This window comes from Pleurodeles waltl, chromosome 5 (assembly GCF_031143425.1).
Source record: "Pleurodeles waltl isolate 20211129_DDA chromosome 5, aPleWal1.hap1.20221129, whole genome shotgun sequence".
In the NCBI taxonomy this organism is placed as follows: Eukaryota; Metazoa; Chordata; class Amphibia; order Caudata; family Salamandridae; genus Pleurodeles; species Pleurodeles waltl.
In genome coordinates, this window is record NC_090444.1 from 1589284343 (window position 1) to 1589302062 (window position 17720).

The window sequence follows — 17720 nt, forward strand, 5'->3', positions numbered from 1 at the left end:
CAGCACGGCGGTACCTCGGCGGTCTTGCGAAAAGACCGCCGAGGTCGTAATGACCCCCTATATCTCTATGGTTCTTTTTTTCACTGCAGCAAAGACTTTTGGGCTTTGTAGTTTTGACATGTACATGTTTGTTTACTAAGGCTGCTGAGTGGGAATTAAAGGAAGAGTCAAGCATAATACGAGCCTCTGGTCCTGACACAGAATCCTCAATTGACTTGAGCAAAAAATATATTTTTATTTTCTTTTTTTTTTTAATTTGAGTTTTCCTAAATTTTTAATTTGAACTGTTAAGACCTTGTGATAAGTCCCCAAGTCCAAGTGTATTAGAAATTGTAAAAGTGCTTCAGTAGTTAGGCCTTTAAGCAAGCCCCAGTACACTTGTGGGGATACCTGGACTCTCTACGCAGTGCACCTCATTATTGTACACTATATTGAGAGCCAGCTTCCTACAGTGGCCTCTACCGGTACTGAAGTGCCATTACAAACGTTTCTGTACTAGTCTGGCACATGAGGGACATGGAAGGGTGAGGAATGTGCAGGTAGATAGTGTCCACCAGAAAGACTGTTACCGAAGTTAAGTCACTATTTCTTTGGGTACAGACATTAGATGAGGGAGCCTGCAATATCTCTCAGGCCTCACGTCCTAAGAGGAGTAAATCATTCCCTTAAATAATCAGGGTACAGAAAAATCCAAACGTTAGTTTTTGGATCAAAGGCATACTATGTTGGCACAAACAATGATATAACAACTGCCTTGTGTTGCTACAGTGGACTCTGGATGGACCCTCACCCTAAGAACGAATCTACATGCTTCTCCGTAACCTTAAGCATCAACCCTCGTAAAAAACATATTATTCTCTACTGTTGCAAGAGAACATTTTCCATTTTAAATGAAAAAATTGTTTTTCCTTCCGCTGTGCCTCTTGTGGTACAATGTGCAACAACAATCTCCTGCAAAACACACAAAATCGGAATTCTACTAACAAAAAACATGCGTTACAATACACAAGAAGGGTAGAAAAGTAAAATGCGTTGAAACTGTATATGTCGAAGCAAACGCTCATGTCACATGAAAACAGGAGTTTTTAACTGATTATACCTTTAGTAACCACCAGCCAGCTTTCTGTGGAAAAATGTTCAATAATGCATTTGTATTCTTTAAACAACTTTATTACACAATACAACATTAAGCCACCTGATTGTGAGATAAATGTGCAAACTGCGTTTTGGTAATCTTTGCACAAACATTTGTTTGCGAAAGGAAAGATCACTTTATTAAGTACCAGACAAAACGTACCTAAGAGCGTTATAAATGATACCAGGATGTTTAGCGTTGAAAGCAGGCGTACTCTACACGCATCCTCTGAAGACAACGGGTATTAAACAACACAGAGCTTGCTTAGGATCGGTCGGGCTGGGCCAGTGGCAGTTATCTTTGCCACTGAGCCAACAGAACCGAACAAAAACAACACAAAGGGGGTTATTCTAACTTTGGAGGAGTGTTAATCCGTCCCAAAAGTGACGGTAACGTGACGGATATACCACCAGCCGTATTACGAGTTCCATAGGATATAATGGACTCGTAATACGGCTGGTGGTAAATCCGTCACTTTTCCGTCACTTTTGGGACGGATTAACACCTCCTCCAAAGTTAGAATAACCCCCAAAGTCACTTAAATGTTCATGGCTAACCTTCGCAATGTCCTTAGCTAGAATAAGTTTTACAACAAGACCAAACGGATCATCCACAGGGTACCTAATGAATACATTCGAGGTGAGAATAGTACCATACGACAGTAATTCATGTATTTAGCTGGTGATCGTTTCCTTGCTTGGCTAAGCATGATACGTACCATTTCATTTGGGCATTTCAACGATTTCCTCGTGATTCTTCCTATCTGTACAAGCCCCTTGTTCACATATTGCGAGCTATTTGTCATGAAATATTAATGTATGTAAAGCATGAATTTTGAATAAGAGCACGTATTCAAGTCATATCTGTGGGTTAAAAATGTATCTGGAAAACAAGTCAAGACTTCTCTGATGTTAACACGGCATCAAAAGCTGCTGCGAGGACTTTGCAGATGGCCTGTGCTTGTTCCTGCAACGTAAAATATAAGTATTTTAATAAAATAGTGCGTTAGGGTGAGTAGACCTATTGGAGTAGATAGTTCAAATAATGCCTAAACACATTTTGTGGGAGCTGCCATAAGCAAAAGAGCGCATAACTAAAATGTTAACAATTATAATTAATTTGTATTTTTTAATGGTAATGGATGTTCATCAAAATAATAGTTTTACAAGGTAACAAGTAATTACAAGTAAGAAAATCACCATTCATGCGTGACTCAACCCTTCGGTGGCACTGAACACCTTTTTTCCAAAAAGTACACAACTGTAGACAGTGACGAAACCTATATATTCGTTTTACAATATGTGTAAAACTGAATACCCAATATTTTCATTTAAAAAATAGTTTGTGGAAAAGCAACCATGTGACTCCTGTCCACTTCTCAGCAGTCCATTACAACGTCCTTTTTGAGTTGCTGCTTGAAGGTCAGCATTGAGGAGTACACTTAATAGAGAGGTATACATTCTAGAAAGCGAGACTCAGCCAAATCACATGAAAGATTACAGCTACAATTAAAATGAGATTTTGATGATTTTCCCCATGAAACGTCCATTGACCACTAATATAGATTCAAGTATGATGGCATAGTAAACACTCAAAAAGGTAACATCTTTGGCCTATCGTACAATACCCCTTCTGCTGACCCTGGGCTTGTTGGTTGTGCTCTCACCTGGGATAGGTGAAGGCATCATTTTGAGAATTACACATTGACGTTTCCCCCTATGGAGGATTTTAATAAGTTATGAGAGTTCTACCTTTATAGAGATGTGGAAGACTGAACCTCATTTATTGCTTATATCTAGAGAATATAATCATAGAGAATACACAGATGGGTAGTAAGGGTGAAAGGCACCGCACATCTGAGCAATAAAACAGTTGTACCGAGACAAGTAGTCAAAGTGAAAGCAGGGTCTGGTGCAGCCTGGCCCAGTGCCTTACTACCCGGTAGGCACAAAGAAGGGTAACAAAATACCCATAGACAAATTAGAACGAGATGTTAGAAAGATTTAGTGTCACCAGCGACTTTTACCAGTGAACTAGTCAATGTTTCATTTAGTGATGTGGGGTCCTCAATGCCCCATAAAAATAAATCAAACAACATGCAACATTCTCTAGATATATTAGAACGAGATGGCCACAGCACACAGAGTATAAAGTTCAATGGTGTGACAGGGAAAATCTTCCTGAAAGTATATTTATTGAAATGTAAAGTAGACTGGAGTCCAAGTTCTTGTTTTGCAGATGTAGCCTTTAATTGTAGATATCAAAGATCATTGTGTCATCAACGAGATACAGCCAACACGTGTTTCGTCACACAAGTGACTTCCTCAAGGCTGCAAAACAGTAATGAAATACAAAAAAGGAAAAGTTCTAATGTTATGGCATACATAAGTGTGTGAGGTTACACATGGGCTCATAAGTGAGCACATGAAACAGACTCCAAATCGTTAAATGTCAAAAACACTCAGTAATTTATATGTGAACTCAGTGGAACTAGTGTGGTGAGTAGGTAAGTGTAGAAAACACACATCAGAACTTGGTGCGTGATAGGGACCCTAGACGTAGTGCATAAAACAGCAAAACAGTGAATTACCGTGGAAAAAAATTCAAAGTTTAAAATTGGACAACTGCAACCATGGTCTGGAGTGGAATCCATGTGCCTATGAAGTGAAGTGTATCAGGTGAAAGAAAAAAGAAGGGCTGAGAGACAGATCCGAACCGCGGATGAGTAAGAGTACTAAAGTTAATCAGGTGCCTTGACTGATGAGAGAAGTGGCGGTAACTAAATGCGTAGATCATACCTGGGCCGTCAGGCCAAAGTGGAAAGTAACAAAGGTAAGTGGAGCGGGAGCCTCGTGTTCAGTTAGCTGGGCTCCAGAGGTCAATTGTAGCTGGTAAGAGAGAAACAGGACTATAAGTACGCAAAGAAACAGTACAGAGTAAAGAAGAAAGGATAAGAAATAGAATCAGAGAGTAAGTAAAAGGGAGAAGAGAAGAGGTATAGATGAGTGGTGTGTAAATGAAGAGAGAAAGGTAAAGAGAAATAGGTCATCCAATACATACCTTCTATGAGTCGATCTGTCACTAGTGTACCTGGGTAGGTAGTGAATAAGTAAGAGGAGGACAATGGTAGTAATGGACCCTGATAAGTCTCTGGTCAAAGAAACCTAGGAAAATGGCGTAAAAAGGGGAACAAAGTGCGAATGAGCCAATGAAGCCTGGACAAAGAGAACATGAACGTAAGTAATTGGTATGTATGCAGGTGGTGTTAAGGCGATAGGGAGTGCGTAGTTTAAATAGAGAACAATAGTAAGTGAGGCACTGGAATGGAAGGTCAAGTATTAATGGCTGCAACGATTTTGTACTAGAGAACAGTAGTAAATGCAGAATGAGCTGAGGGTGGTAGGGGTGACGGCTAAGCGCGGTAAGTCCATCTAGGAAATGTAAACTGGTAACACTGAGAAAATCCAGAAACGTAAACTGGTATGGTGGTAGTGGAGTAGGTAGAAACTAAGCGGGCCCCAGAAAATAGGGCTACTTAATTAACATGGGGCAAGTAATCATAAACACGAACAGACTAAGGGAAGGGGCAGGAAGTATATATGCGTTTAAGATCAATCGGTCAAAAAGAGATTGGGCAGTGGATACAATTGCGAATGAGCCAACACACGAAAAAGGGGCGAACCACTAAAATGAAAGTGGAGTCGATCGGTCATGGCGTGAGGTGATGAGGTAAGGACGTGCTAAGTTATAGAACAGGAAACCGTAGGGAAGTGTGGCAAACCAGCAGCACGGTAAGAAGAGCACTAAACACACTAAGCCGGTAAATGGCGCAAGAACGCACATCAGGAAGTCGTCAACGGAGAGTGGGCTAGGTGCAGGATGAGAATTAACACTAGAACATTACGTCAGAGAAACGATACGGTTTAGAGGAAGTAGACGGAAGCGGGAGTAATAGACGGCATACCTGAAGTTCGAGGAACGTGGCACGAAGTAAGCGGAACGTAGTAATGGGCCGAGAGAGCTACCGGTCTCATTTTAAAGCTCTCGGAAGGGAGAATAGTAGAAATCGAAGATGGACTAGTATAGTGAAAGACTAGTCAGCGCGGCGGCCATAATGGATATGAAAATAAAACGCAAGGTCGCCTAGAGTAGAAGACGACCGCGTATGCAAAATGAAATCTGGAGGAGGCGGCCATCTTTAAAGAGAGGAGAAATAGAAGGTTGAAAATAGGCGTTTCATGAAAGAATAATGTAGACAGAGAGTGTGCATGCATAAAACGAAATACAGGTTGCAGAGAAAAGTGTAAGTGCGCTGTTGAAGTAAGGTGCGAACCCGAGATGAGTTTATCAGTGTATCCCCTAGCCCGGAAGCGATGTGATAGGCTTTTTAGTTCTTGCCTGAAGATGTTCGTGTCCGTACAGTTACGTCTAATCCTAACCATCTCTCCATATGGAATGGCCCTGATCTGAGTAAGGGGATGGGCGCTCTGGGCATGTAGGATCGAATTGCAGGCCGTGGGTTTTCTGTAGAGTCTAGACATGATCTTACTTTCGGTGATGTACAACAGAAGGTCTAGAAACTCTATTTGAGTAGTGTCCACCTTGTGAGTGAACACTAGGTTGAACTCATTGATGTTGAGGTGTTGTATGAGTCCATTGAGGTCAGGGATGTTGCCAGTCCAGATGACCAGAATGTCATCAATATATCTCCCCCAGTACAAGATATGTTCCGTGATGTGTGTCGGGCAGTTAGACCATAGGTGGATTTTCTCAAATTGGCCCATGTACAGATTGGCATATGATGGAGAGAACTTCGCTCCCATGGCTACACCCTGACATTGGCGAAACCACCTACCATCATGTAAAAAAACATTGTTTTCTAGCACCCGATTGGTGCTAAAAAACAATGTTTTTTTGCCAGCAAACGCATATCTAGCAAGAACCAACACGCCTTATTGCTCAAAACCCCTAAAAAATCTGACGCCAGCGGCTCTCCCAACAGGAGACCGGTCGCTTTCATCACCCAATACAGCCCTGTGAGTAAGACGGTTCTGCGCATCCTGAAGAAACATTGGCACTTGCTAATGTTGGACACCTGCCTCAAAAACTCAGTAGGGTTGTCACCTACCATTGTGCACACCAGAGGTCGCGCGCTCAGAAACATCCTGTGTCCCAGCTTTCTTGGCCCCTCCCCCTCAACTCGTACAGTGGGTTGGTTGCCAGAAAAACCTAACGGTTTTTACAAATGTGGCTGTTGCATATCCTGCCAATTGGCCCTCAACAAGAAAGTAACATTTTCCTACAATACCGGGATCACATACCAAATCAAGACCTTCATGAACTGCAACACAAAGTTCACTGTGTATTGCTTAATATGTGTATGCGGCTTAATTTACATTGGTAGCTCCATACGTCCACTTAAGGAACGAATACAAGAGCATGTCAGAGCCATTAGAAATGTCAACACCAACTATCCTCTTGCTGTTCACTTCAACACCCTGCATGGGGAAAAAGATCTCTTGAACATTAGATTCCATGGCATGATGCATGTTCCCAACTCCCCAAGATGGGGGGACAGAACAAGGGACTTGCGTAGATGCGAGGCAAAGTGGATCTTAAAACTTCGTTCAGTTGAATCAGGCTTAAACACTGACCGTGAGCTTCATTATTTTCTTTCGTAAATTCTGAAGACCGACTCCCATGTTGCCTTCCATTTGCTAATTGGGCCCTTCCGTGGCCAATATACATGATTACTTTTGCTTTTACACTATACTCTTTACGGGTCATGACATCCCTGTTTATATCATATTGCATTGTATTTACGTATGCTGCACTACCTATTCATGCCCATGCATCACCATTGTATGTGTAAAATTATCATGCTCCATGACCTTTGGCCGTTTATGCTCGATTGTTTTTGGTAGACTGCAACTATCATATGTACCATGCTTCATGACCTCTGTGTGATTCTGTGTTCTTGCTGCTTATTTTGTTTATAGTGCTTCTCTTTACCACCATAACCAACCATTTGTACCATTGTAACCGTTCGCACCTTACTTCAACAGCGCACTTACACTTTTCTCTGCCAACCTGTATTTCGTTTTATGCATGCACACTCTCTGTCTACATTATTCTTTCATGAAACGCCTATTTTCAACCTTCTATTTCTCCTCTCTTTAAAGATGGCCGCCTCCTCCAGATTTCATTTTGCATACGCGGTCGTCTTCTACTCTAGGCGACCTTGTGTTTTATTTTCATATCCATTATGGCCGCCGCGCTGACTAGTCTTTCACTATACTAGTCCATCTTCGATTTCTACTATTCTCCCTTCCGAGAGCTTTAAAATGAGACCGGTAGCTCTCTCGGCCCATTACTACGTTCCGCTTACTTCGTGCCACGTTCCTCGAACTTCAGGTATGCCGTCTATTACTCCCGCTTCCGTCTACTTCCTCTAAACCGTATCGTTTCTCTGACGTAATGTTCTAGTGTTAATTCTCATCCTGCACCTAGCCCACTCTCTGTTGACGACTTCCTGATGTGCGTTCTTGCGCCATTTACCGGCTTAGTGTGTTTAGTGCTCTTCTTACCGTGCTGCTGGTTTGCCACACTTCCCTACGGTTTCCTGTTCTATAACTTAGCACGTCCTTACCTCATCACCTCACGCCATGACCGATCGACTCCACTTTCATTTTAGTGGTTCGCCCCTTTTTCGTGTGTTGGCTCATTCGCAATTGTATCCACTGCCCAATCTCTTTTTGACCGATTGATCTTAAACGCGTATATACTTCCTGCCCCTTCCCTTAGTCTGTTCGTGTTTATGATTACTTGCCCCACGTTAATTAAGTAGCCCTATTTTCTGGGGCCCCGCTTAGTTTCTACCTACTCCACTACCACCATACCAGTTTACGTTTCTGGATTTTCTCAGTGTTACCAGTTTACATTTCCTAGATGGACTTACCGAGCTTAGCCGTCACCCCTACCACCCTCAGCTCATTCTGCATTTACTACTGTTCTCTAGTACAAAATCGTTGCGGCCATTAATACTTGACCTTCCATTCCAGTGCCTCACTTACTATTGTTCTCTATTTAAACTACGCACTCCCTATCGCCTTAACACCACCTGCATACATACCAATTACTTACGTTCATGTTCTCTTTGTCCAGGCTTCATTGGCTCATTCGCACTTTGTTCCCCTTTTTACGCCATTTTCCTAGGTTTCTTTGACCAGAGACTTATCAGGGTCCATTACTACCATTGTCCTCCTCTTACTTATTCACTACCTACCCAGGTACACTAGTGACAGATCGACTCATAGAAGGTATGTATTGGATGACCTATTTCTCTTTACCTTTCTCTCTTCATTTACACACCACTCATCTATACCTCTTCTCTTCTCCCTTTTACTTACTCTCTGATTCTATTTCTTATCCTTTCTTCTGTACTCTGTACTGTTTCTTTGCGTACTTATAGTCCTGTTTCTCTCGTACCAGCTACAATTGACCTCTGGAGCCCAGCTAACTGAACACGAGGCTCCCGCTCCACTTACCTTTGTTACTTTCCACTTTGGCCTGACGGCCCAGGTATGATCTACGCATTTAGTTACCGCCACTTCTCTCATCAGTCAAGGCACCTGATTAACTTTAGTACTCTTACTCATCCGCGGTTCGGATCTGTCTCTCAGCCCTTCTTTTTTCTTTCACCTGATACACTTCACTTCATAGGCACATGGATTCCACTCCAGACCATGGTTGCAGTTGTCCAATTTTAAACTTTGAATTTTTTTCCACGGTAATTCGCTGTTTTGCTGTTTTATGCACTATGTCTAGGGTCCCTATCACGCACCAAGTTCTGATGTGTGTTTTCTACACTTACATACTCACCACACTAGTTCCACTGAGTTCACATATAAATTACTGAGTGTTTTTGACATTCAACGATTTGGAGTCTGTTTCATGTGCTCACTTATGAGCCCATGTGTAACCTCACACACTTATGTATGCCATAACATTAGAACTTTTCCTTTTTGTATTTCATTACTGTTTTGCAGCCTTGAGGAAGTCACTTGTGTGACGAAACACGTGTTGGCTGTATCTCGTTGATGACACAATGATCTTTGATATCTACAATTAAAGGCTACATCTGCAAAACAAGAACTTGGACTCCAGTCTACTTTACATTTCAATAATGAAAATGTCACTTACCCAGTGTACATCTGTTCGTGGCATCAGTCGCAGTAGATTCGCATGTTCTGCAATAGCTCGCCATCTGGTGTTGGGCCGGAGTGTTACAAGTTGTTTTTCTTCGAAGAAGTCTTTCGAGTCACGGGACCGAGTGACTCCTCCTTTTGTCTCCATTGCGCATGGGCGTCGACTCCATCTTCGATTGTTTTTCCCCGCAGAGGGTGAGGTAGGAGTTGAATTGTAGTAATAGTGCCCATGCAATGGAGTGACTAAGTATGCACCTATTTAAGGTTGAGATGATACATATATAAATAATTGAAGGTAACTTCCAAACTGCTACAGGCTCCCGGGGAGGCGGGTGGGCACATGCGAATCTACTGCGACTGATGCCACGAACAGATGTACACTGGGTAAGTGACATTTTCAGTTCGATGGCATCTGTCGCTGTAGATACGCATGTTCTGCATAGACTAGTAAGCAGTTATTTCCCCAAAAGCGGTGGATCAGCCTGTAGGAGTGGAAGTAGTCTGAAATAATGTTCTTAATACGGCTTGACCTACTGTGGCTTGTTGTGCGGATAACACGTCTACACAGTAGTGCTTGGTGAATGTGTGAGGCGTAGACCATGTGGCTGCCTTACATATTTCTTGCATTGGGATGTTTCCTAGAAAGGCCATGGTAGCACCTTTCTTTCTGGTTGAGTGTGCCCTTGGTGTAATGGGCAGCTGTCGTTTAGCTTTAAGGTAGCAGATTTGGATGCATTTAACTATCCATCTGGCTATACCTTGTTTTGAAATTGGGTTTCCTGCATGAGGTTTTTGAAATGCAATAAAGAGTTGTTTAGTCTTTCTGATGTTTTTTGTTCTGTCAATGTAATACATCAATGCTCTTTTGACATCTAATGTATGTAGTGCCCTTTCAGCTACGGTATCTGGCTGTGGAAAGAACACTGGAAGTTCCACTGTTTGATTTAGATGGAACGGTGAAATAACCTTTGGCAAAAATTTAGGATTGGTCCTTAGGACGACTTTATTTTTGTGTAGTTGTATAAAAGGTTCCTGTATAGTAAACGCCTGAATCTCGCTTACTCTTCTCAGGGAAGTAATGGCGATGAGAAATGCCACCTTCCAGGTTAGGAACTGTATGTCGCAGGAGTGCATGGGTTCAAAAGGTGGACCCATAAGTCTAGTTAGGACAACATTTAGGTTCCATGAAGGAACAGGTGGTGTTCTTGGTGGTATAATTCTCCTAAGGCCCTCCATGAATGCTTTAATGACTGGTATTTTATATAGGGAAGTTGAATAGGTAGTCTGCAGGTATGCAGATATTGCTGCAAGGTGAATCTTAATGGAAGAGAAAGCTAGGTTAGATTTTTGTAAGTGAAGCAAGTAACCCACTACATGTTCTGGAGTTGTGTGTAATGGTTGTATTTGATTAATATGGCAGTAGCAAACAAACCTCTTCCATTTACTTGCATAGCAGTGCCTGGTAGATGGCCTTCTTGCTTGTTTTATGACTTCCATACATTCTTGGGTAAGTTGTAAGTGCCCGAATTCTAGGATTTCAGGAGCCAGATTGCTAGATTGAGCGATGCTGGATCTGGGTGTCTGATCTTTTGGTTGTGCTGTGTCAACAGATCTGGCCTGTTGGGCAATTTGATGCAGGGTACCACTGATAGGTCTAGCAGCGTTGTGTACCAGGGTTGCCTTGCCCAAGTTGGTGCTATCAATATGAGTTTGAGTTTGCTTTGACTGAGTTTGTTTACCAGGTAAGGAAGGAGAGGGAGAGGAGGAAAAGCGTAAGCAAATATCCCTGACCAGTTCATCCATAGGGCATTGCCTTGGGATTGTTTGTGTGGGTACCTGGATGCGAAGTTTTGGCATTTTGCGTTCTCCCTTGTCGCAAACAAGTCTATCTGAGGTGTTCCCCAGAGTTGGAAATAAGTGTTCAGAATTTGGGGGTGAATTTCCCATTCGTGGACCTGTTGGTGATCTCGAGAGAGATTGTCTGCGAGTTGATTTTGTATCCCTGGTATAAACTGTGCAATTAGGCGAATTTGGTTGTGAATTGCCCAATGCCAAATTTTTTGTGCTAGCAGGCTTAACTGCGTGGAGTGCGTCCCTCCCTGCTTGTTTAGATAATACATTGTTGTCATGTTGTCTGTTTTGACGAGAATGTATTTGTGAACTATTATTGGTTGGAAAGCTTTTAGTGCTTGAAAAACTGCTAGAAGTTCTAGGTGATTGATATGCAGTTTTGTCTGATGTACGTTCCATTGTCCTTGTATGCTGTGTTGACCGAGGTGTGCTCCCCACCCTGTCATGGAAGCATCTGTTGTTATTACGTATTGTGGCACTGGGTCTTGGAAAGGCCGCCCTTTGTTTAAATTTATGTTGTTCCACCACAGAAGCGAGAGGTAAGTTTGGCGGTCTATTAACACCAGATCTAGAAGGTGACCCTGTGCTTGAGACCACTGTGATGCTAGGCATTGTTGTAAGGGCCTCATGTGCAGTCTTGCGTTTGGGACAATGGCTATGCATGATGACATCATGCCTAGGAGTTGTAATACCATCTTTGCCTGTATCTTTTGTGTTGGATACATGCGTTGTATGATGGTGTTGAAATTTTGAATTCTTTGTGGACTTGGAGTGGCTACTCCCTTTGATGTGTCTATTATGGCTCCCAGGTATTGTTGTACCTTGCGTGGCAGAATTTTGGATTTTGTGAAATTGACGGTGAACCCGAGTTTGAAGAGGGTTTGTATGATCTGATTTGTGTGATTTGAGCACTGTATGAACGAATGGGCCTTGATTAGCCAGTCGTCCAAATATGGGAACACATGTATTTGCTGCCTTCTTATGTGTGCAGCAACTACCGCTAGACATTTGGTAAAGACTCTTGGTGCGGTTGTTAATCCGAAAGGCAGTACCTTGAATTGGTAATGTATTCCTTTGAATACAAACCTTAGGTATTTCCTGTGCGATGGGTGTATTGGTATATGGAAATAAGCATCCTTGAGGTCTAAAGTTGCCATGTAGTCGTGTAGTTTTAGCAATGGCAATACTTCTTGTAGTGTGACCATGTGGAAGTGGTCTGATTTGATGAAAGTGTTCACTACTCTGAGGTCTAGGATTGGTCTGAGCGTTTCGTCCTTCTTTGGTATCAGAAAGTACAGTGAGTAAACTCCTGTGTTTATTTGTGTGTTTGGCACTAATTCGATTGCATTCTTTTGCAATAGTGCCTGCACTTCTATCTCCAGGAGATTGGAATGGTGTGTTGTTAAATTTTGTGCTTTTGGTGGTATGTTTGGAGGGAATTGTAGAAATTCTATGCAATAACCATGTTGGATAATTGCTAGAACCCAAGTGTCTGTAGTGATTTCCTCCCATGCTTTGTAATAATGACATATTCTTCCCCCCACTGGTGTTGTGTGGAGGGGGTGAGTGACATGTGAGTCATTGTTTAGTAGTAGGGGTTTTGGGGCTTTGAAATCTTCCTCTATTTCTAGGGAATTGCCCTCCTCTATATTGGCCCCGAAAACCTCCTCTATACTGTCCCTGGTAAGTGGACGGTGTTGCTTGTGAGGTGCTGGCTTGTGTGCTTTGACCCCGAAACCCCCCTCGAAAGGGCGTTTTACGGAATGTGCTGTAATTCCCTCTGCTGTGCGGGGAGTAGAGTGCGCCCATGGCTTTGGCAGTGTCCGTATCTTTTTTGAGTTTCTCAATCGCTGTGTCCACTTCTGGACCGAACAGTTCTTTTTCATTAAAAGGCATATTGAGAACTGCTTGTTGAATCTCTGGTTTAAATCCAGACGTTCGGAGCCATGCATGCCGTCTGATAGTTACAGATGTATTAATTGTCCGTGCAGCTGTATCTGCAGCGTCCATGGAGGAACGTATCTGGTTGTTGGAGATGGTCTGTCCCTCCTCAACCACTTGTTTCGCCCTATTTTGGAAGTCCTTGGGCAGATGTTGAATGAGATGTTGCATCTCGTCCCAGTGGGCTCTGTCATAGCGCGCAAGTAGTGCCTGGGAGTTCGCGATGCGCCACTGGTTTGCAGCTTGTGCTGCGACTCTTTTACCAGCTGCATCAAACTTGCGGCTTCCTTTATCTGGGGGTGGTGCATCTCCAGATGTGTGAGAGTTGGCCCTTTTCCTAGCTGCTCCTACAACAACAGAGTCTGGTGGCAGCTGTGTAGTGATGAAAACCGGGTCCGTAGGAGGCGGCTTATACTTCTTTTCCACCCTTGGTGTGATTGCCCTACTTTTGACCGGCTCCTTAAATATGTCTTTTGCGTGCCGGAGCATACCAGGGAGCATAGGCAGGCTTTGGTAGGAGCTGTGGGTGGAGGAGAGTGTGTTGAACAAGAAATCGTCCTCGACCTGTTCTGAGTGGAGGCTTACGTTATGAAATTGTGCTGCTCTAGCCACCACCTGAGAGTACGCGGTGCTGTCTTCTGGTGGAGATGGCTTTGTAGGGTAGGCCTCCGGGCTGTTATCTGACACTGGGGCGTCGTATAGGTCCCATGCGTCCTGATCTTGGTCACCCTGGCTCATGGTGGTGTGAGCTGGGGAGTGAGATGGAGTTTGTGCTGGTGAAACGTTAATCACGGGCGGAGGAGAGGGTGGTGGTGTAATTCTTTTAACCACTTTTGGTTGTGGTGCTTGTTCCGTCTGGAACTCCAACCTTCTCTTTCTCCTAATGGGGGGAAGGGTGCTTATTTTTCCTGTCCCCTGCTGAATGAAGATACGCTTTTGCGTATGGTCCACATCAGTTGCTTGTAGCTCTTCCTCAAACCTATGCTTTTGCATTTGAGAGGTTAGCGAGTGCTCTTCTGTATAAGAGCCTGAAGCTGGGTCGCTTGCAGTTTGTTTCGGCGTCGAAACTTTGTCTGCGTGTTTTTTCGGCTCCGAGGTGACTTTTTTCCTTTTCGGGGCCGAAACCTCTCGGCGTCGATCTGTTTCGGTGCCGCTGTCTCGGCGTCGAGCCGTGTCCACACCGGCATCTCGGTGTCGAGGCTTGTCTCCAGCACTTTCTCGGTCCCGAGAAGGCTGCGTGCCGGTGTCTCGACCGGAGTCGGACGATCTCGGCACTGTTTTGGCCTTTTTCGGTGCCGACGGTCGGTCACCGAATTTATGGGTGGAGCCATGGCCTGGTGGCAGTGGCGTCCCCTGGGCCTTGTAAATGTTTCTTTGTGTGGTTTTCGACGTCTTACTCACGGTTTGTGTGTCGTCGAATCCTTCAGAGTCTGAGTCTTGGATCGAGAAGGTACCTTCTTCTTCCTGTTCCTCGAACTCCCGTTGGGCTGTCGGTGCGGACGCCATTTGAAGTCTTCTGGCTCGACGGTCTCGGAGTGTTTTTCGGGACCGGAACGCACGACAGGCCTCGCAGGTGTCTTCGCTGTGCTCAGGTGACAGGCACAGGTTGCAGACCAAGTGTTGGTCTGTGTAGGGGTATTTATTGTGGCATTTGGGGCAGAAACGAAACGGGGTCCGTTCCATCGGCGTTCTTCAGCACGCGGTCGGGCCGACCAGGCCCCGACGGAGGATCGAAAAACTACCCCGAAGGGCACCGGAGCTCTTCGATCTTCGATGCGGTGTGGAATCTAAGTACGCCGATCCCGAACGCAACAATACCGACGAAAATCTTCCGAAATTAGCTAATTTTCCGTTCCGAAACTCGGAGCGACAGGAACACGTCCGAACCCGATGGCGGAAAAAAAACAATCGAAGATGGAGTCGACGCCCATGCGCAATGGAGACAAAAGGAGGAGTCACTCGGTCCGGTGACTCGAAAGACTTCTTCGAAGAAAAACAACTTGTAACACTCCGGCCCAACACCAGATGGCGAGCTATTGCAGAACATGCGTATCTACAGCGACAGATGCCATCGAACATATACTTTCAGGAAGATTTTCCCTGTCACACCATTGAACTTTATACTCTGTGTGCTGTGGCCATCTCGTTCTAATATATCTAGAGAATGTTGCATGTTGTTTGATTTATTTTTATGGGGCATTGAGGACCCCACATCACTAAATGAAACATTGACTAGTTCACTGGTAAAAGTCGCTGGTGACAGTAAATAGCTGTGCTTGCGTTAAGTCTTATGATGTACATAATGTGTCATATTTTTAAATACAGTGTTCTAGTTTTTTTGAAAAATCAATATAGCTATAGAAAGGACAAACACTTAACAGAGTATACTTTTGATGGTTTTAAATTACCTAAAAAATGTAATTTAGCTAGATAAAAAATAACCCATACGGTTGATACTTTATAATTGAATACCAGATGAGAAACTAACTGGATACAGCATTTGCAATGTATTTTTATCATAGACATAACAGCGATTAGTGAGAAAGAGCTATTGACAAAGAGACATTGTTTCCTACTCAGTGCATAGTGGTGATTTATTAAATGTTAAATATTTTAGTTGATAGAGAGCTCCAGATTAATGAGGAAAGTGTGTTACATGGTGGAATTTTCTTTGATCTTAAAAAGGTCGAAACATAGAGAAGACCTACCCTGCAAGACTTCACCTTCTCCTGTGAGGGACGCATTAAGCTCCGATTATTTCAAAAGTACTTTGGTGCACCCATGTATAGTGCGTGGTAGGTGATTCAGGAACTCATGTTTGTGCATTATGTCTCTATGGATAGGGGGTGGTGTGGCTAGCAGTCAGATGTGTCTCTACCGGCTCCCGCCTAGAGATCCCCTTTCCCTGGCCATCCTGACACCACCATAGCCCTACGAGCCCCCTGAAATGCCACTTACACCCCCTGTCCTGAACGACCCCTTGCTGTGCCGCTGAACACAGCAAAAGCAAAAAAGCTCCAACCTTGACTGCCCGGCAGCAGAGATGTGAGCTGGTCCATGATAGTGGTGCCCAGGTCGCCAGCCACCATGAGGAGTTGGCAGAGCGAGCGCCATGAGCCATGGTCGGAGGCATGAACCAGGCCCCACATGCTTTTAGAGCTGATGAACCAGTTCAATGGAGTAAGATTAATTGCTTGATTTCCTGGGGCGGTGGAGAAGTCAAGGCGATCGATGGGAGAGCAACTGAGGTGACCCAGCAGAGAAACTCTCCTGCGACGGCCGTGGAGTCTGGGGCTGCAGCGGTAAAAGCACGAAGGATCAGGGCAACATCCCAACAGGCAATGAGAGCCACTGAGAGGCCCCACACGACGACCCCCTGTACACAGTGGCACTAAAAAGGGCAAGCCAAAACAGAACGACAACCTTGGCTGCAAACAGAGAAACACAGCTGATCGAAGATAGCGGCACCCAGGCAGTCCAACCACATGGCCTGAACTGAGCGGGTGCTGGGAGCTACCATCGGAGCGGAGGGCCCGCCTACACAAGCTCTTGGGAGTCACTGACTTCAGACCTCTGGGGAGAGACGTGGGACTTAACTCACCAGAGCTGCAAAGGCCTACGGTCGACATTCGGGGGAGGTCCCAAGATGCCTCTGGGGCCTCATAGCCCGGATTTTATCTTACCGACTGGAGCAGACAGACTTAGGCAAGATACAAATGGCCAAGGAGTCCTAGCATTCTGTCCACCACAGACACGGTGAGCTATTAACTGGTGCTGGCATGCATTAGGGACAGTGCAGAGGTGTCACGAGCATGCTAGCGAGAGGGATAGGTGCCTGGGAGCCCACAACATAATGACAGACGACTGTGGTGGGGAGCCGCCTCTAACCCGGGCATTTAATCTTTCCAAGCTGGAGTAACCTGACACATGGAGGAGCAGGTTTTGCTTACTGCTGTGGGCCTCCACTGCAGTGGACACTAGGGACCTGGCACCACGGAAGGGGAATGCTGTCAGGGGGAAGGGGATTGTGGACACTGCTACTGAAGCGGAGAGAGCTGGCGTGCTGGTTCCTCTGGCTGCACACATGCCAATTTCTCTCCTGACTTTGCGGCCTCCCTAAGCCTCACTGAGGGACTATTGTACTTGGGGGCAGAACGCTTATCATATTGGCCCCACAGCGGTGACCGGAGCTGGGCAGCAGGGGTTCTCGCTGTGGGACACTGCTCATGGTGCTTTTGCAATTGCTGCTGCGAAAAAGAAGAGGGTGCGCAGGAACAGTGAAACCACTGCTTGGAAAAAAGGTACCCTTTGTGCACCCTCTATTGTCCAATGCATGGGTGCTCTGGGACACCCCTCCCTGGAGGCTGAGTAATATAGCGCAGGAGATTTCACTGCAGCCAGAAAGTGTCCCCATGGAGGAGCTGGTAGCATGACGAAACGTCCACTGGAAGCTGCTCGCGCCTGAGAGTGGAACACTATTCATAATGGGTAAGGCATCGAGCGAAAGAGATTGTGCAGCAGGGGACACTGTGGGGAGTTTATCTCGGAGGGGATGGTGCTCCTGGCTGGGGAATCTACCCAGGGAC

At 44.8% G+C, this 17720-nt stretch overlaps 1 protein-coding gene across 1 annotated transcript in view; it reads right to left on the minus strand.

The window, feature by feature from the left end:
- Positions 1–1160: 1160 nt before the first annotated feature.
- ITGB1BP1 (integrin subunit beta 1 binding protein 1) overlaps positions 1161–17720 on the minus strand; it is a 159150-nt gene continuing 142590 nt past the window's right edge. The window contains exon 7 of the mRNA XM_069235903.1: positions 1161–2101. Within this exon, the coding sequence (XP_069092004.1) occupies positions 2030–2101 (72 nt within the window). The 3' untranslated portion in view covers positions 1161–2029. The remainder of the gene's footprint in view (positions 2102–17720) is intronic.